The 25,142-nt window shown below is 44.5% G+C and overlaps 1 protein-coding gene across 1 annotated transcript; it reads left to right on the top strand.

Moving 5' to 3' along the window:
* The first annotated feature begins 4,283 nt into the window (after nt 1–4,283).
* LOC311143953 (transcription factor Dp-1-like) lies at nt 4,284–24,330 on the top strand. The gene is made up of 13 exons (XM_084179861.1): nt 4,284–4,334; nt 4,977–5,054; nt 7,029–7,115; nt 7,420–7,486; nt 9,434–9,537; nt 11,795–11,916; nt 12,112–12,277; nt 14,803–14,949; nt 15,064–15,132; nt 15,250–15,401; nt 15,577–15,743; nt 15,981–16,062; nt 22,080–24,330. The coding sequence occupies exons 3-13, from the start codon at nt 7,104–7,106 to the stop codon at nt 22,216–22,218; spliced, it is 1,227 nt and encodes a 408-aa protein (XP_084035987.1). The 5' UTR covers nt 4,284–4,334; nt 4,977–5,054; nt 7,029–7,103; the 3' UTR covers nt 22,219–24,330.
* The last annotated feature ends 812 nt before the right edge of the window (nt 24,331–25,142 follow it).

Genomic DNA, 25,142 nt, shown 5'->3' with positions numbered 1-25,142 from the left:
TGTGGACGGTGATGGCAGGCGGGAGCGAAGGACCCTGTCTACCATGGAGGATTCTGGTACACAGCAGGCGGGTACGAAAAACACAAATAATACTTTCATTTATCTTTTGACCCAAATTCAAGGGGGGCGTTCATGCAGGAACCAATGGGATCATCGATGGGGGGCGTTCATGCAGGAACCAATGGGAATGCCCACATGCAGGAACGCCCCGAATTACGGGCCGCAATCAACACTCTTGACCTCAAGAAGCAAACCAGCCACAGTTTAAGGAAAGCTGACGTCAGAAGAGGAGTTTATTGCATGCCTTGAGAGCTAAGAAATGCTAAAACATAAACATCAACTTTGAAGTGAAGTAGGGGATTATCATTTTGAATTAATTTCTACATATTTTAGAATGAATGAATTATTTGAGTGTCAATATTTGGCATATCATTATTGCTACAAAGGAATAGGTGACCTTCAAGGGGCCTATTATGTGTGTGTGAGCGAGAGAGAAAGAGAGAGAGACATGAGTTGCCCTTTTAGGACAGTTTGCAGATTCACATCTGAGTGGTTTCCCTCATCAGCACTGCAATTGACATCATTATCATCATCATATTATTGAACTCCACTATAGAAAAAGGAACAACTTATATTCAGATTGGTGAATAGCCATAAAAATGTAGCCAACACGCATCCCTCTTCAACAATCCCCTGGATAATCGTCTTTTGCAAAATTTTCTCACAACTGGCTTCCATCCGCACAATTCAGCATCACTACATGTGGGTTAGGGCCTATTTTGTATGTTTCCAGTTTTTATTAGTCTTATGTACAGGATACACATGGTTTTACACCGTCCAAATAAATGCTTACTTGCAGGTTCCTTCTCGACAATGCAACAACAATAAGAAATAAGAAAATATAAGAATATGAACATAAATGGCTCCAGTAGAATATAATACATTTTTTAGCAGAAGTATAATACAGGAAGGTACAATTTATAGTACAATATTTACACATGTATGTGTTGCATATTGGACGTTTTTCTTTTTGTGTGTGACTAGCAGGTGAGGTTGGGAGGTCTCAACTCGCATATGTTTCTCTCTGCGATAACAGGGTGGAGGGGGTCATGAATGACTGAGCTGGGAGGCTCAGCTGAGAAGGGCATTTTATCTCTCACTCATTGAATCAGAGTTGAACTGCCATTCTGCTAAACTATTTTTTTTTTTTTTTTTACAGGAACTTGAAAAAGTGTTAAGGTAATGAGACATGTCCACCCCCCCCCAAATTGTAAAGTGGTTATCCCACTGGCTATAGGGTGAACGCACCAATTTGTGAGTCGCTCTGGCTAAGAGCGTCTGCTAAATGACGTTAATGTGCCCTTGAGCAAGGCACTTAACCCTAATTGCTCCTGTAAGTCGCTCTGGATAAGAGCGTCTGCTAAATGACTAAAATGTAAATGTAAATGTTGATGATTTATGAACAAACTACAGCAACATATTTTGTGTTTTATTCAAATAAGTTAGATTTTTATAAATATATATATTTTTTTATAAAAATGACCCAAGAATTTCATACGGACACATTTTGGTAATGAGAATTTGGTGTGAAATTTTTCAAAATTCAGTCAAACAAGTAAAATCTATTTAAAATAAGACACTTTCCCAAAAACTAGACAGGGGGGGTGGAGGATCAGCTTTAATATTGCAGATAGATTGTAACTTCCATCAATGTAAACTAGACATCTTAGTCCTCAGATAGATAGTTCACTTTTGCAGATGCATCATGGTTTTGTAACTCAATTTGCTACAAAAAAAAGGTTTTATGATAACCACCCAGGCACAACACTCTCACTCAGTAATCAGGATAATACACTGCTCAAAAAAATTAAGGGAACACTTAAACAACACATCCTAGATCTGAATGAATGAAATAATCTTATTAAATACTTTTTTCTTTACATAGTTGAATGTGCTGACAACAAAATCACACAAAAATTATCAATGGAAATCAAATGTATCAACCCATGGAGGTCTGGATTTGGAGTCACCCTCAAAATTAAAGTGGAAAACCACACTACAGGCTGATCCAACTTTTGATGTAATGTCCTTAAAACAAGTCAAAATGAGGCTCAGTAGTGTGTGTGGCCTCCACGTGCCTGTATGACCTCCCTACAACGCCTGGGCATGTTCCTGATGAGGTGGCGGATGGTCTCCTGAGGGATCTCCTCCCAGACCTGGACTAAAGCATCCGCCAACTCCTGGACAGTCTGTGGTGCAACGTGGCTTTGGTGGATGGAGCGAGACATGATGTCCCAGATGTGCTCAATTGGATTCAGGTCTGGGGAATGGGCGGGCCAGTCCATAGCATCAATGCCTTCCTCTTGCAGGAACTGCTGACACACTCCAGCCACATGAGGTCTAGCATTGTCTTGCATTAGGAGGAACCCAGGGCCAACCGCACCAGCATATGGTCTCACAAGGGGTCTGAGGATCTCATCTCGGTACCTAATGGCAGTCAGGCTACCTCTGGCGAGCACATGGAGGGCTGTGCGGCCCCCCAAAGAAATGCCACCCCACACCATGACTGACCCACCGCCAAACCGGTCATGCTGGAGGATGTTGCAGGCAGCAGAACGTTCTCCACGGCGTCTCCAGACTCTGTCACGTCTGTCACATGTGCTCAGTGTGAACCTGCTTTCATCTGTGAAGAGCACAGGGCGCCAGTGGCGAATTTGCCAATCTTGGTGTTCTCTGGCAAATGCCAAACGTCCTGCACGGTGTTGGGCTGTAAGCACAACCCCCACCTGTGGACGTCGGGCCCTCATACCACCCTCATGGAGTCTGTTTCTGACTGTTTGAGCAGACACATGCACATTTGTGGCCTGCTGGAGGTCATTTTGCAGGGCTCTGGCAGTGCTCCTCCTGCTCCTCCTTGCACAAAGGCGGAGGTAGCGGTCCTGCTGCTGGGTTGTTGCCCTCCTACGGCCTCCTCCACGTCTCCTGTTGTACTGGCCTGTCTCCTGGTAGCGCCTCCATGCTCTGGACACTACGCTGACAGACACAGCAAACCTTCTTGCCACAGCTCGCATTGATGTGCCATCCTGGATGAGCTGCACTACCTGAGCCACTTGTGTGGGTTGTAGACTCCGTCTCATGCTACCACTAGAGTGAAAGCACCGCCAGCATTCAAAAGTGACCAAAACATCAGCCAGGAAGCATAGGAACTGAGAAGTGGTCTGTGGTCACCACCTGCAGAACCACTTCTTTATTGGGGGTGTCTTGCTAATTGCCTATAATTTCCACCTGTTGTCTATTCCATTTGCACAACAGCATGTGACATTTATTGTCAATCAGTGTTGCTTCCTAAGTGGACAGTTTGATTTCACAGAAGTGTGATTGACTTGGAGTTACATTGTGTTGTTTAAGTGTTCCCTTTATTTTTTTGAGCAGTGTATATTCAACTGGTCTCAACATGGCATTCAGATCGAAATGTAATGTATTGAGCATATAAAAGGTACATATTTATTGTCATCTCATTCGGGCACTCACAAACACCATATGCTTATTTTTTAAGTCTTTCTCTGAACAGTGCAATTTTCTCCACTACATGCATGTATTGAGTGCTGTGATTGCAATAAACTATAGACCATTTACAGTTGACTCCACAATCTACACAGTTCATCAATCACAATAAACGAAAGGATTCGGGTATAAGGGATCAGGACACTGACGGACATTTCCTCTGACTACTGATCTGAAGTCAGGGCTGCAACTACATCCAAATGTTACGGCAAAGATCCAGTGAAGATGAGCTGCTCCTAAATCAGTGTGTATATAGAGACGGCTGAGTTTGTATCCCAGCTATATCACTGAACAGATGACTCATTATGACACTGATCTCTGATTTGCGATGTTTTCAAATGGCTCCTTACGGTTACAAGCTGTTTCTTTGACATTTTTACCAGTAAAAATAGGATTTTGCATGTATTTTTATTCAGCTTAAAATCCCGGAAAATGGTCCAGAAACGCTGAAAAGCTGGAGACCAATGGAAGAACGCGGGAAAGGAGGTCCTAGCGTGGCTTTAGTAGCCCGGATTGTTCGCGTCATGTTAAAACTATCCAATCCGAAACCTCAGATGCTAGACACCGCCAAGATTGGTTTGAGAGTAAGGACGGTAACTGCTGAAGAGGAATTTCGAGCTTACGGCTAACGAAGTCTATAGACTTTGGTAGTTGTCGATTGAAAGGGGGCATTTAAAAATGTGACATTCGAAAGGAGGATTTGTCTCTCCAGCTATCTATCGAAAGAATAGCCTACCCGCTTTAAAAATTGGAGGTAGCTTGTTAAGTTAGTAAGTAAGCTAACCTCTTGCTACTGCTAACTAGTGCATTGACCGAATTGGCTAGCATGCTACTGGCTATTCCCGTTGTTTATGCCAACTAGCTAGCTTGCTAACGTTGGCTAATTTACCAATCAGCTGATCATCAAAATATTAGTCGCGTTCTTGTAACTAGTCAGTTAAGGTTATATAACTTTATCTTTCGCTCGCACGTTTGTGTTAAGAATTGCAAACATAGCCAACTAATTTATGACATATTACTGATGGTTGCAGATTTATTCCCTAAGTAACGTTACCGTTACAATATCCTCAGGCAGTGGTTTGCGCTAGCCAACCTTACTCTTCGCTTTTCGACCACTTATTAATGGCACGATTTATTTTACATGTATTATAGCAAGCGCGATTAATACCATTCATAGTTAGTAGCAAGCTAGCTGACTAGCGAGGTTACTTTGAAAAGCATCCATTTTGAGATTGAGACATGATTGACCAGAAAGCTGACTAACAGTAATTCGTAAAGGTCCATGTATGTGCCCCAATAAAAATACATCTGAGGCGTGGATGATTGAATTGCTTAGAAACCTAAATGTATTAGCTAGCTATTATTTCAGAATCATAATTTGACGTCTAGTTTTGTTTCCTGTTTGGCGATAGGGATTTAGACCTCCTCTTCCTCTGTCCTCGATGCCAACAAAAACAGCCGTCGAAGAAGCAGAAGAAAAGAGTGCACTTGTAAGTGCACTTCAAGTTAAACCTTTTAATTGCTCGGTCATTCCTGCTTGCGAGTGCATGATAGCTTTTATTAGTATAATCACAGAAGATCAATTTGGATCAGTTTTCTTATACACAATCGTTTTGCACTCGGAATCGTCTCAAAACGTGCCTATATGAATTAGCTAATGTTAGCTAGCCTGTAATATCACTAATGTTAGATAGCTAGCTAGCGTCAGTTAGTTCCTTGTGCGAGCTAGCTAGTCATCGCAGAATGTTAAATGGAAACAAATTCTCATTACAACAAGTAATCAGCCATCCAGGCACCGTTTATTGTTGTAGCTGGCTAGCAATATCTGCTATGCTTGTAAACTTCGTGGGGAATCTCGGGTCTAGGACGTGGTCAACACCTACTAACGTTAGGCCTTACAGTTTGATGAAATGAAGAAAGTTATGATAAGATATCGTAAATATTAAAACAAGGATGTCTGATACTCATCACAGCTGACCAGTCTCAGCACTTTGGAATATGCAATCGAAGTTGCCTTGCAAAGATAATTTAGTCGACTAGCAATGTTTTTGTTCAGGCAATAGCGAGGTACTGTAGCCAGCTAGTGGTGCTTTTGTGCAATAGCTATGTTGCTTGCAAACAGGCATGCTTTGCTTCTTGATCAATAACGCAATCTGCTGCCTACCTTTGCAAACATTTAATGTAGAATATGCAGTTCGTATAAACGTGAAATAGTTTGCCTGGTTGAAGACAATTGGTTATATCAGGGATTGTGAACTATCCCATAACACCCCTAGGCCTATACAACTGTCACACACGGGAGGGGAGGGATACAATGTTTGTTTTTTTTAACATGAAAATCACGATTACATTTTTTTGCTCCCCATACCAAAGCCAGTCTGCTTTGTCCAATGCCCCCCTGAAATTATTTTAAGCAGGTTAACCTCTTAAAGATCGGACCCTTTTTTTTCAATTTCCGCCTAAAATGACATACCCAAATCCAACTGCCTGAAGCTCAGGACCTGAAGCAAGGATATGCATATTCTTGATACGATTTGAAAGGGAACAATTTGAAGTTTGTGGAAATGTGAAATTAATGTAGGAGAATATAACACATTAGCTCTGGTAAAAGATAATACAAACAAAAAACATGTTTTCTATTTTTTGTTTTTGTTCCATCATCTTTGAAATGCAAGAGAAAGGCCACAATATAATATTGCTGTCTAGATGGCAGCAGTGTGTGTGCAAAGTTTCAGATTGATCCAGTGAAGCATTGCAATACTGGACTATTTTGTATCAAGTCTGCCCAAACGTGCCGAATTGGTCAATTGATACATTTTCAAGTACATAACTATAGAGAACATACAAAAAGCATATGGTAATACAAAATGTAAGTTTACACACTCCCAGGAATGTCATACATGATGGATCATTAGCTTATACACTAACTTTCACACATCTAGATGGCCGGGCGGGGTGGGTGTGGAGCCAGAGACAGCAGGGGTTCAAACTGTAGAACCCAGTTCCTATATTTGAATATAAAAATGGATTTTATCAAACAAAACTATTCAACATTTTATCTCTGGGACCCTTAGGATGACAAATCAGAGCAAGATTACTGAATGTAAGTACATTATTTACCTTCAGAGGTGAATAATTCACTCTCCTCAAACAATAGCATGGTATTTTTTCACTGTAAAAGCTACTGTAAATTGGACAGTGCAGTTAGATTAACAATAATTTAAGCTTTCTTCCCAGATAAGACATGTCTATGTCCTGGAAAGTTTGCTGTTACTTACAACAACAGTCATGCTAATCACATTAGCACACGTTAACTCAACCATCCTGTATACGGGACACCGATCCCGTAGAGGTTAACCCCAACTTTAAATAGGTAGTTTCAGCAGTGTATACTAATATACACTCGGACAGCTAAAAATCCAGCAGTCTAACCATTGCATTAGACACTATGCTCTCTGTTTCAGGGAAGGCATTGGTGACTTATCAGAGGAGATTCCCTTTCTTCAGACAGAGCCCTACTTCTCCGGTCCGACAGGATCATGGCCAAAGATGTGAGTCTGATCAGAGACAACCAGGCGCAGTGTTCTTCCATCCTGGTCCTGGGGGCCTCACAGGAGTCTTTGAGAGATTCAATACAGAGACCAGCTGTTGAGATTTTACTGGAGTAGATAATAATAATAATAATGCCACTTAGCAGACGCTTTTATCCAAAGTAACTTACAGTCATGCGTGCATATATTTTTGTGTATGGGTGGTCCCGGGGATCGAACCCACTACCTTGGCGTTACATGCGCCGTGCTCTACCAGCTGAGCTACAGAGGACCACAGATGTTGATGGTGGTGTCTTCCCCACAGGTTGGTCTGATGGAAACCAATGGAGAACTGAAGGTTTTCATCGACCAGAATCGGAGTCCCAGTAAAGGTGAGCTGTGTTCCAGATCAGTGTCTTTCAGGTATACAGTGCCTTCGGAAAGTATTCAGACCCCTTGACTTTTTCCACATTTTGTTAGGTTACAGCGTTATTCTAAAATTGATGAAATTGTTTTTTCCACTCAATCTACACACAATACCCCATAATGACGAAGCAAAAACAGGTTTTTAGAAATGCTTGGTAATTTATTAAAAATAAAAAAACTGAAATATCACATTTACATAAGTATTCAGACCCATTACTCAGTACTTTGTTGAAGCACCTTTGGCAGCGATTACAGCCTCGAGGCTTCGCTACAAGCTTGGCACACCTGTATTTGGGGAGTTTCTCCCAATCTTCTTTGCAAATCCTCTCAAGCTCTGTCAAGTTGGATGGGGAGCGTTGCTGCACAGCTATTTTCAGGTCTCTCCAGAGATGTTAGATCGGGTTCAAGTCCGGGCTCTGGCTGGGCCACTCAAGGACATTGAGACTTGTCCCGAAGCCACTCCTGCGTTGTCTTGGCTGTGTGCTTAGGGTCATTGTCCTGTTGGAAGGTGAAACTTCGCCCCAGTTTGAGGTCCTGAGCGCTCTGGAGCAGGTTTTCATGAAGGATCTCTCTGTACTTTGCTCCGTTCATCTTTGCCTCGATCCTGACTAGTCTCCCAGTCCCTGCCGCTGAAAAGTATCCCCACAGCATGATGCTGCCACCACAGTGCTTCACCGTAGGGATGGTGCCAGGTTTCCTCCAGACGTGACGCTTGGCATTCAGGCCAAAGAGTTCAATCTTGGTTTCATCAGACCAGAGAATTGTGTTTCTCATGGTCTGAGAGTCTTGAGGTGCCTTTTGGCACACTCTAAGCGGGCTGTCATGTGCCTTTTACTGAGGTGTGGCTTCCGTCTGGCCACTCTACCATAAAGGCCTGATTGGTGGAGTGCTGCAGGTGATTGGTGGAGTGCTGCAGAGATGGTTGTCCTTCTGGAAGGTTCTCCCATCTCCACAGAGGAACTCTAGAGCTCTGTCAGAGTGACCATTGGGTTCTTGGTCACCTCCCTGACCAAGGTTCTTCTCCCCCGATTTCTCAGTTTGGCCGAGCGGCCAGCTCTAGGAAGAGTCTTGGTGGTTCCAAACTTCTTCCATTTAAGAATGATAGAGGCCACTGTGTTCTTGGAGACCTTCAATGCTGCAGACATTTTTTGATACCCTTCCCCAGATCTGTGCCTCAACACAATCCTGTCTCGGAGCTCTACGGACAATTCCTTCGACCTCATGGCTTGGTTTTTGCTCGGACATGCACTGTCAACTGTGGGGCCTTATATAGACAGGTGTGTGCCTTTCCAAATCATGTTCAATCAATTGAATTTACCACAGTTGGACTCCAATCAAGTTGTAGAAACATCTCAAGGATGATCAATGGAAACAGGATGCATCTGAGCTCAATTTCGAGTCTCATAGCAAAGGGTCTGAATACTTATGTAAATAAGGTATTTCTGTTTTTAATTTTTTATAAATCTGCAAAAATGTCTAAAAATCTGTTTTCACTTTGTCATTATGGGGTATTGTGTGTAGATTGCTGAGGTTATTTATTTAATCCATTTTAGAATAAGGCTGTAACATAACAAAATGTGGAAAAAGTTAAGGGGTCTGAATACATTCCGAAGGCACTGTATGTCTCAACTCAACAGCAGGGGGCAATGAGAATGCACAAATGTAGCTCATCTCATTTTACTCCCTTCCCAACATTCTGCCCATCTAATCATGGGCGTCAATGTCAGACAGGTGTTCTGAAGATCTGTGTACACTCAGAATTTCCATTGGGTCAGTAAGCCTGCATCCTATAGGGGCCTCCTGTCCCCTGAAGCCATCTACCTGAGAACTGGATATGAAAAGAGGCAGCCATTTTGTGGACAGTGGTTCCAGATGACCCCTTTGACCCTAGTGTTGACTCTGTCCCCTCTCAGGTGTCCTGTCTCTGGTTGCTGTCCATCCTGCGTCCATCCCCATGGCCAAACAACTACTGCCTAAAACCCTGGGGCCCTCCAATGTCAACATTGCTCCACACATGGTGAGTGTGTCTGTCTACCAGGACCCAGGTGTTCGGTCTGGAGCGTGAAGTCACGAGCTCTGCAGTTCCATCCCCATGGTGAATTCTTTTAAAGTTCGCTACAAATTGAGATATTTCATTAAATAATGATCTATTCTGACTACTATGTTTGTCGTCACACAGGACAACGTGCTGACACTGACCAATCACGGGCCGGCAGGCTATGAGGAGGCTTGCGCTCTCATGCCATAGACATTAAGATTGACTCTCTCAGGCAGGATGAAAACGACTACAACGACCATGATCCTTCGCTAGTTACGGCCACTTTCACCATGATCCATAACAAAACATTTTTTTTGGTGCCAATCAGTCCCATTCAGCAATATGGCATGCTTCAAATTCAAACACTTGCGGCTTCATGCGCCATCGGGGGTTTGCCATAGGAATACGTGGATGACGTTAGTGCTATCACTATCTACTGGTTTTAATGTATATGCCGTCTACCTGCACCATTTACCTGAATGGACAGAAGCATACGGCAAAGGCCAGAAATACAGCAATATCTCAACCACAGACTTGATGACAAAGTATTTTATTTTGAGACAGTGTGGTAGAGTGCAGGTTGATATTTGCTCTCACAGACATTGCAAGCACAACCTTCTTAACTGCAAGCTCACCACTTAAATACACTTGCTGAAAGTGCTACACAGTTTATAAGCACACACATACTCAATGGTCTCTAAGCCCCATCCATTATCATTGTGACGTGACCGGGGGGTGAGCCAAAGCTGATCAACCTCTGCAGTCAGCAGGATTACTCCCATCATCCCATTACATACATGGCAATATAGATAATGGGAATCAGCTTAGACATCACCTGATGACCAGCCCGCAGACAGTGGAATACATCACCTACCTGGCCTGCCTCCCATAACTACTATAAGCAGGAAGTTCGCTTCACCTTATCACCCCAGAGAAGGTTCTCTCCACCACAGGCACTTTGTACATTATGAGTCAGCTGCATAATGCTCTTTCCATCTCTCCTGCTGGTCTTGTGGGGACACACTTGCCACGTTAATGATGTCGAGAGCCAGTTCAGATTGCTGTGTTGTAGGTATATGTACAGTGCATTCGGAAAGTATTCAGACCCCTTGACTTTTTCCACATTTTGTTACGTTACAGCCTTGTTCTAAAAAATGAAATAGTTTTTTCCCCTCATCAATCTACACACAATACCAGGTTTTCATCACGGATCTCTCTGTACTTTGCTCCGTTCATCTTTCCCTCAATCCTGACTAGTCTCCCAGTCCCTGCCGCTGAAAAACATCCCCACAGCATGATGCTGCCACCACCACCACCATGCTTCACTGTAGGGATGGTGCCAGGTTTCCTCCAGACGTGACGCTTGGCATTCAGGCCAAAGAGTTCAGTCTTCATTTCATCAAACCAGAGAATCTTGTTTCTCATGGTCTGAGAGTCCTTTAGATGCCTTTTGGCAAACTCCAAGCGGGCTGTCATGTGCCTTTTACTGAGGCGTGGCTTCCGTCTGGCCACTTTACCAAAAAGGCCTGATTGGTGGAGTGCTGCAGAGATGGTTGTCCTTCTGGAAGGTTCTTCCATCTCCACAGAGGAACTCTGGTGCTCTGTCAGAGTGACCATCGGGTTCTTGGTCACCTCCCTTACCAAGGCCCTTCTCCCCCGATTGCTCAGTTTGGCCGGGCGGCCTGCTCTAGGAAGAGTCTTGGTGGTTCCAAACTTCTTCCATTTAAGAATGATGGAGGCCACTGTGTTCTTGGGGACCTTCAATGCTACAGAATTGTTTTGGTACACTTCCCCAGATCTGTGCATGTCCAATCAATTGAATTTACCACAGCTGTACACCAATCAAGTTGTAGAAACATCTCAAGGATGATCACTGGAAACAGGATGCACCTGAGCTCAATTTCGAGTCTCATAGCAAAGGGTCTGAATACTTATGTAAATAAGGTATTTCTGTTTTTATTTTTATTTGCAAACATTTCTAAAAACCTGTTTTCACTTTGTCATTATGGGGTACTGTGTGTAGATTGATGAGGATTTTATTTTATTTAATCCATTTTAGAATAAGGCTGTAACATAACAAAATGTGGAAAAAGTCAAGGGGTCTGAATACTTTCCGAATGCACTGTATTTTGACTGCTTGGTGCAAAGTAAGTTGCTCTATGGGGATAATAAAGATGTTTTACTTTATTCTAAAACTAAAATGGTTGGGCCCTCTCTTCCCCCCCCTTCCCTGTAGGTGATTGGTACGCCCCAGAGGCCTAGTGTTTCCAGTGCCATACTGGTGAATAGCCCTCACACACCCAACTCCCAGTTCCTCACACAGAGCCAGCCGGTCGACGCGTCGCCATGGTCCTCGGGGTGAGTCACTACCCCGCCCTCCCAAATTTCTACCCCACATCCTGGCAGGTCACTTAGGAGGCACCCCCTCCTCTCTCTGTTCATTGAGCAGCTAGCTGGTTTGAGACGTTTAGTCAATTTATTGTTTGCGCCTGTGTGCGGTATACCAGTGTAATCTAGAAATAAACAGCTGTTTGACCACTACTTTGTTCACAGGAAGCGTGGTAAGAAGGGGGAGAAGAATGGCAAGGGTCTGAGGCATTTCTCCATGAAGGTGTGTGAGAAGGTGCAGAAGAAAGGGGTGACAACCTACAACGAGGTGGCAGACGAGCTGGTGGCAGAGTTCAGCGCTACAGACAACCACATCTCCCCCAACGACTCAGTGAGTTCTGCAGCTGTATGCACATAATGCACAGGGCTCTACCTCAGAACAGGCTGGGGAGGTCTTTATGACATCACTTTTCTCCATTATGACATGGCACATTCTGTCTGACTGAATTGGTCGTTATCAATAAAACCTCACAATACGGTGCAGAGCGTTCGATTTTGCTGCTGGGGTGCAAGAAGACCCCCAGCTCCGCTAAACCATTGACAACTATGTGCCATTTTCAAGGGATTGTTAAATAACTATTTGGTTTTAATATCATCTATTGAAAAGCATAGTCTGAACTACACATTTGCAATTATTCCACATTTATCTTTATCATCAGTTATACAGCAAGTAACTGCATGCTTTTCATGATCAGTAAACCTCCAATTGTTCATGTGTTTTCAGATACTTGAGGGTAGTCTATCCATTTGGCATGTAGCTAGCTAGCTAAGCAAACAACGTGCCATTTAGCTTGCTTCATCAGAAATTAGGCTTTTGGAAAGAGCTTGACATTGTCCTCGTCCTGGTAAAGTTGTCAGTCGGACTACTGTCATCACCACTATAGATGTCAAGCAAATATAGCCCCTGAAAGTTAGTTAGTTAACTAGCCATATTGATGTGATCTGTTATTCGCTAGCTAGCCAATTTGACGTTGTCCATCAATCAATGTAGCCTATCATGTCTGTCAGCAGCAATCGTGATTAAACACAGAAAAATACATTAGGTCTACTTACCACTGTTTAGCCAACTGTACAACGTTTCTACCGGTAGCTTGCAAAGTAAACATTATCAGTTAACAGTACATCGGCAAATGCGCCCTTCTGCTGCTTGACAGGCAGAGCCCACAAAGGAGGGAAATTAACCTAAACCACTCATACTTGTCAGGTATAGTTGACTTTTATTTTATAGAACTCAAATATCCAATTATTGGTGGCCAATATTGAGCGATATCATGAGGCTACTCTCACATCTGAAATGACATGATCAATTGTTTACTGATCATGAAAAGCATGCAGTTACTTGCTGTATAACTCTGATAGAGCTAAAAGTGCACAATTGTTTTGTATGGAACAATCGCAAATGTGTAGTTCTGACTATGCTAGTACAACCAAATAGTTAACATTCACTCTTGCCTCGTTCGTGCTAGTCGGAACTCTGACATTTCTGACTTGCTAACTGGTTGAACATGGCACATGTATAACTACAACCAGTTAGCAAGTCGGAAGTTTCTGAGTTTCCTAGTTCCGACAGAACTCCTCATTATGACACCACTCTCTCTGACAGAACTCCTCATTATGGCACCACTCTCTCTGACAGAACTCCTCATTATGACACCACTCTCTCTGACAGAACTCCTCATTATGACACCACTCTCTCTGACAGAACTCCTCATTATGACACCACTCTCTCTGACAGAACTCCTCATTATGACACCACTCTCTCTGACAGAACTCCTCATTATGACACCACTCTCTCTGACAGAACTCCTCATTATGACACCACTCTCTCTGACAGAACTCCTCATTATGACACCACTCTCTCTGACAGAACTCCTCATTATGACACCACTCTCTCTGACAGAACTCCTCATTATGGCACCACTCTCTCTGACAGAACTCCTCATTATGGCACCACTCTCTCTGACAGAACTCCTCATTATGGCACCACTCTCTCTGACAGAACTCCTCATTATGGCACCACTCTCTCTGACAGAACTCCTCATTATGGCACCACTCTCTCTGACAGAACTCCTCATTATGGCACCACTCTCTCTGACAGAACTCCTCATTATGGCACCACTCTCTCTGACAGAACTCCTCATTATGGCACCACTCTCTCTGACAGAACTCCTCATTATGGCACCACTCTCTCTGACAGAACTCCTCATTATGGCACCACTCTCTCTGACAGAACTCCTCATTATGGCACCACTCTCTCTGACAGAACTCCTCATTATGGTACCACTCTCTCTGACAGAACTCTTCATTATGACACCACTCTCTCTGACAGAACTCCTCATTATGACACCACTCTCTCTGACAGAACTCCTCATTATGACACCACTCTCTCTGACATAACTCCTCATTATGGCACCTCTCTCTGACAGAACTCTTCATTATGACACCACTCTCTCTGACAGAACTCTTCTATCACTTTCTCTCAGACAGAACACATAATTGTGGCTTCACTCAGACAAAACAAACCTCTTTATGACATCACCTGTTTAGGAAATGAAGATTCTCTGACTTGGTCTTCCTTAAGCCTAATTTACTTGCGCTACGTCCGCTCTCGTCCACATAGGGTTTTGTGTCCACATTCACCTCCTAAGAAAAGTTCTGCGGAGATTTCGAAATCCATGTGCAACAGGAGCGGACGTTCCATATTGCATAATTTCCCTCAAGCGGACAGCTCGGAAGTTGTAAATTAGGCTTTAGGACACTGGTTTTCTTACAACATCACCTCACAAACCCATCGGAAGCTCTCTGCACGCACAGGAATCAAAGTCAGAGATTAACCCCTTCCCCCTCTCCTTGTAGCATGTGTATGACCAGAAGAACATCCGACGGCGTGTGTACGACGCGCTCAACGTGCTCATGGCCATGAACATCATCTCTAAAGAGAAGAAAGAGATCAAGTGGATCGGTCTGCCCACCAACTCAGCACAGGAATGCCAGAACCTAGAAGTGAGAGTATATTCACACACACACACCTGGTCAACCATGAACTCTCCTCCTTCCTCATTCCCCCTTTTCTCTTATGCTCTGACACCTTGTCTGTGTTCTGCTCTTCCTTTGTAGGTGGAGAGACAAAGGAGACTGGATAGGATCAAGCAGAAGCAGTCACAACTCCAAGAGCTCATATTACAGGTGATCATAGGACAAGCCTGCCTCATAGACAACAATACAAGGGGAACATAAAATACAAGACCACAGGTTGACTTAACAATATTCTAACATTCTCTCCATGATGTTCCCCTCCTGCAGCAAATAGCCTTTAAGAACCTGGTGCAGCGGAACAGACAGACGGAACAGCAGGCCAACAGACCTCCGCCCCCCAACTCTCTCATCCACCTCCCCTTCATCATCATCAACACCAGCAAGAAGACCGTCATCGACTGTAGCATCTCCAATGACAAGTGAGCGACTGTGTGTGTGTGTGTTGGAGTATGTCAGTGTAAATTGATCATCAACTTAATTAATGTAAAGCCATATTGAAGCCATGGCAACACACCGATTAGAGTTTTCCATGGTTGAAAGCTCTAACCATGCCATTATATTCTTCACCTCTTCCTCTCCCATTCCACTCTTCAGGTTTGAGTACCTGTTTAACTTTGACAACATGTTTGAGATCCACGACGACATTGAGGTGCTGAAGCGTATGGGCATGGCCTGTGGCCTGGAGGTGGGCAAGTGTTCCCCGGAGGACCTGAAGGTGGCACGCAGCCTGGTGCCCAAAGCCCTGGAGCCCTATGTCACAGGTCAGAGGTCATAGGGATCAGGGGGTCATAGCGCATGCTTAAACTTCATGCCCAAATCATCTGTCATAGCTTGAGTCATTGAGCTTCACACAATCCCTTTTAATGTAAGTGAGATGAATTGGGCATTAATTGTAAAACATGTTGATCATTCAGGGTACATTGGCTATGAGAAACAAGGGCCTGTGTGGTTTGCTCTAAGGTATATATGTGATGTGTGTACTACTGTCTCTCACATAGAGATGGCCCAGGGCCCCATCAGTAATGTCTACATCACTGGAGGATCCTCCACCAACGGGCGGCGCCATCACGGCCAGGGCAGGTGAGTCTCTCTCCTCAAGTGTTGGCCTAGTCAGGCTTGCCATCGGCACATTCACATAGAAATATATGGTAACACTTAGGGATGTAACAATTCACCGATACGCATCGGTCCCCGATTCAAAGGTTCAAGATACAAGTGCATCAGTCCGCGGAGCCCAACCCGATCCAAATGTATCATGCATCGGTCAGAAAATCAATTCAAACATTACGAATCACGGGTTCACAAATGTATTTAGCTCATGTTACATTCTTTCTACCTTCTGAAAATACCTCATATTTTGTGACAACTGATGCATCTTCTCCTTCAGTGTCGAACTGCATGTAACTGTGTTGCCAGTCATTGATCTACAAGTAATTTTTCATGCTGAACAACGCCAGGCAATATCGGTAGTCAAACTGCACACTGTGCCCAGCTTCGCGCACTGACTAACGGGAGGTAGATGGCCTGTTCAAATCAAATCAAATCAAATCAAATTTTATTGGTCACATGCGCCGAATACAACAGGTGCAGACATTACAGTGAAATGCTTACTTACAGCCCTTAACCAACAGTGCATTTATTTTAAACAAAAAAAGTAAGAGTAAAACAACAACAAAAAAAGTGTTGAGAAAAAAAAAAAAAGAGCAGAAGTAAAATAAAGTGACAGTAGGGAGGCTATATATACAGGGGGGTACCGTTGCAGAGTCAATGTGCGGGGGCACCGGCTAGTTGAGGTAGTTGAGGTAATATGTACATGTGGGTAGAGTTAAAGTGACTATGCATAAATACTTAACAGAGTAGCAGCAGCATAAAAAGGATGGGGTGGGGGGGCAGTGCAAATAGTCCGGGTAGCCATGATTAGCTGTTCAGGAGTCTTATGGCTTGGGGGTAGAAGCTGTTGAGAAGTCTTTTGGACCTAGACTTGGCACTCCGGTACCGCTTGCCGTGCGGTAGCAGAGAGAACAGTCTATGACTAGGGTGGCTGGAGTCTTTGACAATTTTGAGGGCCTTCCTCTGACACCGCCTGGTATAGAGGTCCTGGATGGCAGGAAGCTTTGCCCCAGTGATGTACTGGGCCGTACGCACTACCCTCTGTAGTGCCTTGCGGTCGGAGGCCAAGCAGTTGCCATACCAGGCGGTGATGCAACCAGTCAGGATGCTCTCGATGGTGCAGCTGTAGAATTTTTTGAGGATCTGAGGACCCATGCCAAATCTTTTTAGTCTCCTGAGGGGGAATAGGCTTTGTCGTGCCCTCTTCACGACTGTCTTGGTGTGTTTGGACCATGATAGTTCGTTGGTGATGTGGACACCAAGGAACTTGAAGCTCTCAACCTGTTCCACTACAGCCCCGTCGATGAGAATGGGGGCGTGCTCAGTCCTCTTTTTTTTTTCCTGTAGTCCACAATCATCTCCTTTGTCTTGGTCACGTTGAGGGAGAGGTTGTTGTCCTGGCACCACACGGCCAGATCTCTGACCTCCTCCCTATAGGCTGTCTCATCGTTGTCGGTGATCAGGCCTACCACTGTTGTGTCGTCGGCAAACTTAATGATCAAATCAAATCAAATCAAATTGTATTGGTCACATGCGCCGAATACAACAGGTGCAGACATTGCAGTGAAATGCTTACTTACAGCCCTTAACCAACAGTGCATTTATTTTAAACAAAAAAAGTAAGAATAAAACAACAACAACAAAAAAGTGTTGAGAAAAAAAGAGCAGAAGTAAAATAAAGTGACAGTAAGGAGGCTATATATACAGTAAAATAAAGTGACAGTAGGGAGGCTATATATACAGGGGGGTACCGTTGCAGAGTCAATGTGCGGGGGCACCGGCTGGTTGAGGTAGTTGAGGTAATATGTACATGTGGGTAGAGTTAAAGTGACTATGCATAAATACTTAACAGAGTAGCAGCAGCGTAAAAAGGATGGGGTGGGGGGGCAGTGCAAATAGTCCGGGTAGCCATGATTAGCTGTTCAGGAGTCTTATGGCTTGGGGGTAGAAGCTGTTGAGAAGTCTTTTGGACCTAGACTTGGCACTCCGGTACCGCTTGCCGTGCGGTAGCAGAGAGAACAGTCTATGACTAGGGTGGCTGGAGTCTTTGACAATTTTGAGGGCCTTCCTCTGACACCGCCTGGTATAGAGGTCCTGGATGGCAGGGAGCTTTGCCCCAGTGATGTACTGGGCCGTACGCACTACCCTCTCTAGTGCCTTGCGGTCAGAGGCCAAGCAGTTGCCATACCAGGCGGTGATGCAACCAGTCAGGATGCTCTCGATGGTGCAGCTGTAGAATTTTTTGAGGATCTGAGGACCCATGCCAAATCTTTTTAGTCTCCTGAGGGGGAATAGGCTTTGTCGTGCCCTCTTCACGACTGTCTTGGTGTGTTTGGACCATGATAGTTCGTTGGTGATGTGGACACCAAGGAACTTGAAGCTCTCAACCTGTTCCACTACAGCCCCGTCGATGAGAATGGGGGCGTGCTCAGCCCTCTTTTTTTTCCTGTAGTCCACAATCATCTCCTTTGTCTTGGTCACGTTGAGGGAGAGGTTGTTGTCCTGGCACCACACGGCCAGATCTCTGACCTCCTCCCTATAGGCTGTCTCATCGTTGTCGGTGATCAGGCCTACCACTGTTGTGTCGTCGGCAAACTTAATGATGGTGTTGGAGTCGTGCCTGGCCATGCAGTCATGGGTGAACAGAGAGTACAGGAGGGGACTGAGCACGCACCCCTGAGGGGCCCCCGTGTTGAGGATCAGTGTGGCAGATGTGTTGTTACCTACCCTTACCACCTGGGGGCGGCCCGTCAGGAAGTCCAGGATCCAGTTGCAGAGGGAGGTGTTTAGTCCCAGGATCCTTAGCTTAGTGATGAGCTTAGAGGGCACGATGGTGTTGAATGCTGAGCTGTAGTCAATGAATAGCATTCTCACGTAGGTGTTCCTCTTGTCCAGGTGGGAAAGGGCAGTGTGGAGTGCGATAGAGATTGCATCATCTGTGGATCTGTTGGGGCGGTATGCAAATTGGAGTGGGTCTAGGGTTTCTGGGATAATGCTGTTGATGTGAGCCATGACCAGTCTTTCAAAGCACTTCATGGCTACAGACGTCAGTGCTACGGGTCGGTAGTCATTTAGGCAGGTTATCTTAGAGTCCTTGGGCACGGGGACTATGGTGGTCTGCTTGAAACATGTTGGTATTACAGACTCAGTCAGGGACATGTTGAAAATGTCAGTGAAGACACTTGCCAGTTGGTCAGCACATGCTCGGAGTACACGTCCTGGTAATCCGTCTGGCCCTGCGGCCTTGTGAATGTTGACCTGCTTAAGTCTTACTCACATCGGCTACGGAGAGCGTGATCACATAGTCATCCGGAACAGCTGGTGCTCTCATGCATGCTTCAGTGTTGCTTGCCTCGAAGCGAGCATAGAAGTGGTTTAGCTCGTCTGGTAGGCTTGTGTCACTGGGCAGCTCGCGGCTGTGCTTCCCTTTGTAGTCTGTAATAGTTTTCAAGCCCTGCCACATCCGACGAGCGTCAGAGCCCGTGTAGTATGATTCAATCTTAGACCTGTATTGACTCTTTGCCTGTTTGATGGTTCGTCGGAGGTCATAGCGGGATTTCTTATAAGTGTCCGGGTTAGAGTCCCGTTCCTTGAAAGCGGCAGCTCTACCCTTTAGCTCAGTGCGGATGTTTCCTGTAATCCATGGCTTCTGGTTGGGGTATGTACGTACGGTCACTGTGGGGACGACATCCTCGATGCACTTATTGATGAAGCCAGTGACTGATGTGGTGTACTCGTCAATGCTGTCTGAAGAATCCCGGAACATGTTCCAGTCTGTGCTAGCAAAACAGTCCTGTAGCTTAGCATCTGCGTCATCTGACCACTTTTTTATTAACCGAGTCACTGGTGCTTCCTGCTTTAGTTTTTGCTTATAAGCAGGAATCAGGAGGATAGAGTTATGGTCAGATTTGCCAAATGGAGGGCGAGGGAGAGCTTTGTATGCGTCTCTGTGTGTGGAGTAAAGGTGGTCTAGAGTTTTTTTCCCTCTGGTTGCACATTTAACATGCTGGTAGAAATTAGGTAGAACGGATTTAAGTTTCCCTGCATTAAAGTCCCCGGCCACTAGGAGCGCTGCATCTGGATGAGCGTTTTCCTGTTGATTAATGGCCTTGTACAACTCATTCAGTGCAATCTTAATGCCAGCATTGGTTTGTGGTGGTAAATAGACAGCTATGAAAAATATAGATGAAAACTCTCTTGGTAAATAGTGTGGTCTACAGCTTATCATAAGATACTCTACCTCAGGCGAGCAAAACCTCGAGACTTCCTTAGTATTTGATTTTGTGCACCAGCTGTTGTTTACAAATATACACAGACCGCCACCCCTTGTCTTACCGGAGCCAGCCGTTCTGTCCTGCCGATGTAGCGTATAGCCTGCTAGCTGAATGTTATCATTGTTGTCGTTCAGCCACGACTCCGTGAAACATAAGATATTACAGTTTTTAATGTCCCGTTGGTAGGATAACCGTAATCTTAAATCGTCCATTTTATTTTCAAAAGATTGAACGTTGGCTAATAGGATTGATGGAAGAGGCAGTTTACTCGCTCGCCGTCGGATCCTTACAAGGCATCCCGATCTGCGTCCGCGATATCTCCGTCTCTTCCTCACTCTTCCTGATCTGGCACATCTGCACAGCACCTTCAGCATTCAATTGCTAAAATGACTTGTGTGATATTAGGCTTTTTTAGTTGAGTGACAACCTGTGTAATTAGTTGGTTATTGTTATCTATGCGCTGTTGAAAATGGTGTTTTACCGGAATAAAAGTAAGCTACCGGAGACAACCCTCATCTGGCTATACCTGCTGAACGGGGCTTACAAAATATTTTATTTTGATTGTTTAGGTTCACCATCAGCAATAGTTTTGGTAGTTTTGCTTTAAACAATCAGTGTATACAGTCATTTTCAGATATAGAGGGTAAAGTTGATCATTTCATAACGATGACAGCAATCACTTTTGCGAGGCACACCGCATGGCCGAACCAAGAGGAGAAGAGAAGATCACTCTAAAAACGTCCAAATGGTCAAAACCATTTGATTTTGAAATGGGGGGTGAAATCCATAGCTAATTTGTAAACAATAAATATTGATACATTACTAGCTAACAGTTAATCTGCAAAAATGCCAAGTTCATTTGTGGGTGATGGTGATTTCAGAACCAACGTGGGGGGACAAAATGGGCTACATTGCCCCCCCTAATCTGATAGTGGTAGTGAGTGGTAGATGCTTAGTCTCCTTTATGGTATCAGCTCAGGTGCCTACAGTACATACACCATAGACATACATCATCATTCACACACGCAAACAGTAGTCAGCTCAGACAGATCCAGCTCAGACAGATCCAGCTCAGACAGATCCAGCTCAGACAGATCCAGCTCAGAGAGGCCCAGCTCAGAGAGATCCAGCTCAGAGAGATCCAGCTCAGAGAGATCCAGCTCAGAGAGATCCAGCTTAGACAGATCCAGCTCAGACAGATCCAGCTCAGAGAGGCCCAGCTCAGACAGATCCAGCTCAGAGAGGCCCAGCTCAGACAGATCCAGCTCAGAGAGGCCCAGCTCAGACAGATCCAGCTCAGAGAGATCCAGCTCAGACAGATCCAGCTCAGAGAGATCCAGCTCAGACAGATCCAGCTCAGAGAGGCCCAGCTCAGACATATCCAGCTCAGAGAGGCCCAGCTCAGACAGATCCAGCTCAGAGAGATCCAGCTCAGACAGATCCAGCTCAGACAGATCCAGCTCAGAGAGGCCCAGCTCAGGAGCTTCATCAGCAGCAGATTGTAATTTACAATGGAAAAGGAATCTGTTTATGCAACAAATGTTAGTGCATCGCATCGAACCAAATCGCATTGATTCGCTCTCTAATCAAACTAAAAGGTGTGGTATCGGAGCCCATGTATCTAGATACGTATCGAATCGTCCTGAAAGGGAAAGACGCACATCCCTACTGACTCTACTACTGTCTTCTTCCCCCACTGTATTCTCTCTGTAGTGACAGTGGTGCAGATGGGACCCGGGCCTCCAGCTCTAATGACTCTCACTACAGCGGCTCCCGTGTTGAGACCCCTGTGTCGTACATGGGGGATGATGACGAGGAGGACGACTACGATGAGAACGACGATGAAGATTAACCTTCTGTCGCGCGAAGCCTCTCGAACAAGCAGTCTGTCTCTCTCTGAATATCTCTCTCTCTGAGTCTCTCTCTCTCTCTCTCTGAGTCTCTCTCTCTCTCTCTCTGAGTCTCTCTCTCTCTCTCTGAATATCTCTCTCTCTCTGAATATCTCTCTCTCTCTGAATATCTCTCTCTCTCTCTGAGTCTCTCTCTCTCTCTCTCTGAATATCTCTCTCTCTCTGAATATCTCTCTCTCTCTGAATATCTCTCTCTCTCTGAATATCTCTCTCTCTCTCTGAATATCTCTCTCTCTCTCTCTGAATATCTCTCTCTCTCTCTGAATATCTCTCTCTGAATATCTCTCTCTCTCTGAGTATCTCTCGCTCTCTCTCTCTCTGAGTATCTCTCTCTCTCTGAGTATCTCTCTCTCTCTCTCTCTGAGTATCTCTCTCTCTCTGAGTATCTCTCTCTCGCTCTGAGTATCTCTCTCTGAATATCTCTCTCTCTCTCTGAGTATCTCTCGCTCTCTCTGAGTATCTCTCTCTATCTATCTGAGTATCTCTCTCTCTGAGTATATCTGAGTATCTCTGAGTATCTCTCTCTCTCTCTGAGTATCTCTCTCTCTCTCTCTGAGTATCTCTCTCTCTCTGAGTATCTCTCTCTCTCTGAGTATCTCTCTCTCGCTCTGAGTATCTCTCTCTCTCCGAGTATCTCTCTCTATCTCTCTCTCTGAGTATCTCTCTCTCTGAGTATCTCTCTCTCTCTGAATATATCTCTCTCTCTCTCTGAATATCTCTCTCTCTCTCTGAATATCTCTCTCTCTCTCTGAATATCTCTCTCTGAATATCTCTCTCTCTCTGAGTATCTCTCGCTCTCTCTCTCTCTCTGAGTATCTCTCTCTCTCTGAGTATCTCTCTCTCTCTCTCTGAGTATCTCTCTCTCTCTGAGTATCTCTCTCTCGCTCTGAGTATCTCTCTCTGAATATCTCTCTCTCTCTCTGAGTATCTCTCGCTCTCTCTGAGTATCTCTCTCTCTATCTATCTGAGTATCTCTCTCTCTGAGTATATCTGAGTATCTCTGAGTATCTCTCTCTCTCTCTGAGTATCTCTCTCTCTCTCTCTCTCTGAGTATCTCTCTCTCTCTGAGTATCTCTCTCTCTCTGAGTATCTCTCTCTGAGTATCTCTCTCTGAATATCTCTCTCTCTCTCTCTCTGAATATCTCTCTCTCTCTGAGTATCTCTCTCTCTAAGGGGCGTTGGGGGGGGGGGGTGCACATGTGAAGTGTAGTCTATGGCTTTCGCACTGTGCTGCAGCATTTCTGTGTCTATTATCACCCTCTTCTTGGCAAGCCATCCTGCTGGAGAATAAAGGAGAAAAAAAAACATATTCCAGACAACCCACTGCTGTTGGAGAATGTATAGTGTTCCTTCTGTGTGAAATAGTTATCTTTGTTATGTTTTGATTACGTTGGACAGACTCAATGGTAAACCACTGTTTCAAGATGGCTGCCAGTGCAACTGCACCCAGACCGCTGGCTCAGAGACACTCACTGGATCCAAAATGTCTGGTTTAGTCACCACAACGCCCTAAGAAAGTTTGGGACTGCCCTTTCGAAAGTGTGGACACTGTTTTGTTATCCCCCCCTTTTGTGGCATTGATTTCAAGCAGAGATTTGGGCTGATGTGTTGGGCTAGCTTCCTCTCATTCTGTAGGCTGCTGCTTCTCTGGTCCTTATTTGTTCAAGTTTTGGAGAGTTGTAGTGGTGACACTCTTTCCCTCAGACCGCCCTGTCACACCATGGTAGTGTTTACAAGTGACAGGCACCAGCGAGGAAAAGAACTCTCCTACCCACGCTGCCTATAGGAAAATGTTAAGCTTTGTGTGTGAATGATGTGAACTGATCCTATGAAGATTGTAGTTTGTAGCATCCTTTACAGGTCAGTGGCGGAAGGAAGACCTGGACATTATTGATGTATCTAAAATGTGGGTTGTATAGGTCTGTCTCTATGGACTCCCTTCGAAGATCTCCTTTTTTTAAACTGAACAACATGTACTGACTCTTCCAAAATACCTTTTCTGTAATCTAATATAATTTTGCCAATTAAATATAGAGAATGTTTTAACAAATTTACTTCAGTAAGTGTTTTTGTGCGGTTTTATAATCTGAAAAACAGTGGTATGGTATTTCACACTCCTCAATTGGCTTCAATAGCTGAAATAGGACCGTAATAACCTCAAATGGGTCAAACATATGAAATCCTTTGGGGATTTTCCTCTGGAAAATCCAATGTGTTGACTTGCAGTCTCTAAAGCCTTGTTCACATTGGCAGTTTAAAGTGACTCAAATCCTTTTTCCTGCAGTCTGAACAGCCAAAAAGCACATGGAATCAGATATTTCAAGCCACATTTTAAACCACCTTTGTAGGTTTTTAGACCGTTCAGCATATCTTGTTGCTTGCTAGCAAGTTTTGACAAGAACATGTGGTAGCTAACTAGCTTGTTAATTGTTTACAATCAAATCAGGGAAAGTGCTAGAAAGCTAAACAGCTACCTAGCTAGCTAGTTGACTGCTGTGGCTAGAAAAAAATGACTCGTTTTGAAAGTTGGATCATAATCTTATCCTTTTGAGGTTTTAAAAGTGTTCTTACACTATGATTTTGAACATTCAAAGCAACTGGGAAACGTCCATGGCAGGCATTCTTGTCACCTTGCTACATAACTTTTAAGTGATAGGAAGCACGAGCACCACCACCAACCAGCCTACACCACTGCACACCCGTCATTACTATGACAACTAGCGTAGCCATGTCAGCCAATGACTGCTCTGAACGCAAACAAATCCAATTTGGTCACTTGTAACTTGCTGTTTGGACAGTCAGTGTTCCAAAACGGATTTGAAAAACAAAACTAATTTGAGCATTAAGGCCTGCAGTGATAGTGGTG

This window comes from Coregonus lavaretus (assembly GCF_964263955.1).
Source record: "Coregonus lavaretus genome assembly, chromosome: 16".
Classification (NCBI taxonomy): domain Eukaryota; kingdom Metazoa; phylum Chordata; class Actinopteri; order Salmoniformes; family Salmonidae; genus Coregonus; species Coregonus lavaretus.
Note: the sequence above shows the minus strand (reverse complement) of the source record. Positions and strands in the feature narration are given on the sequence as shown.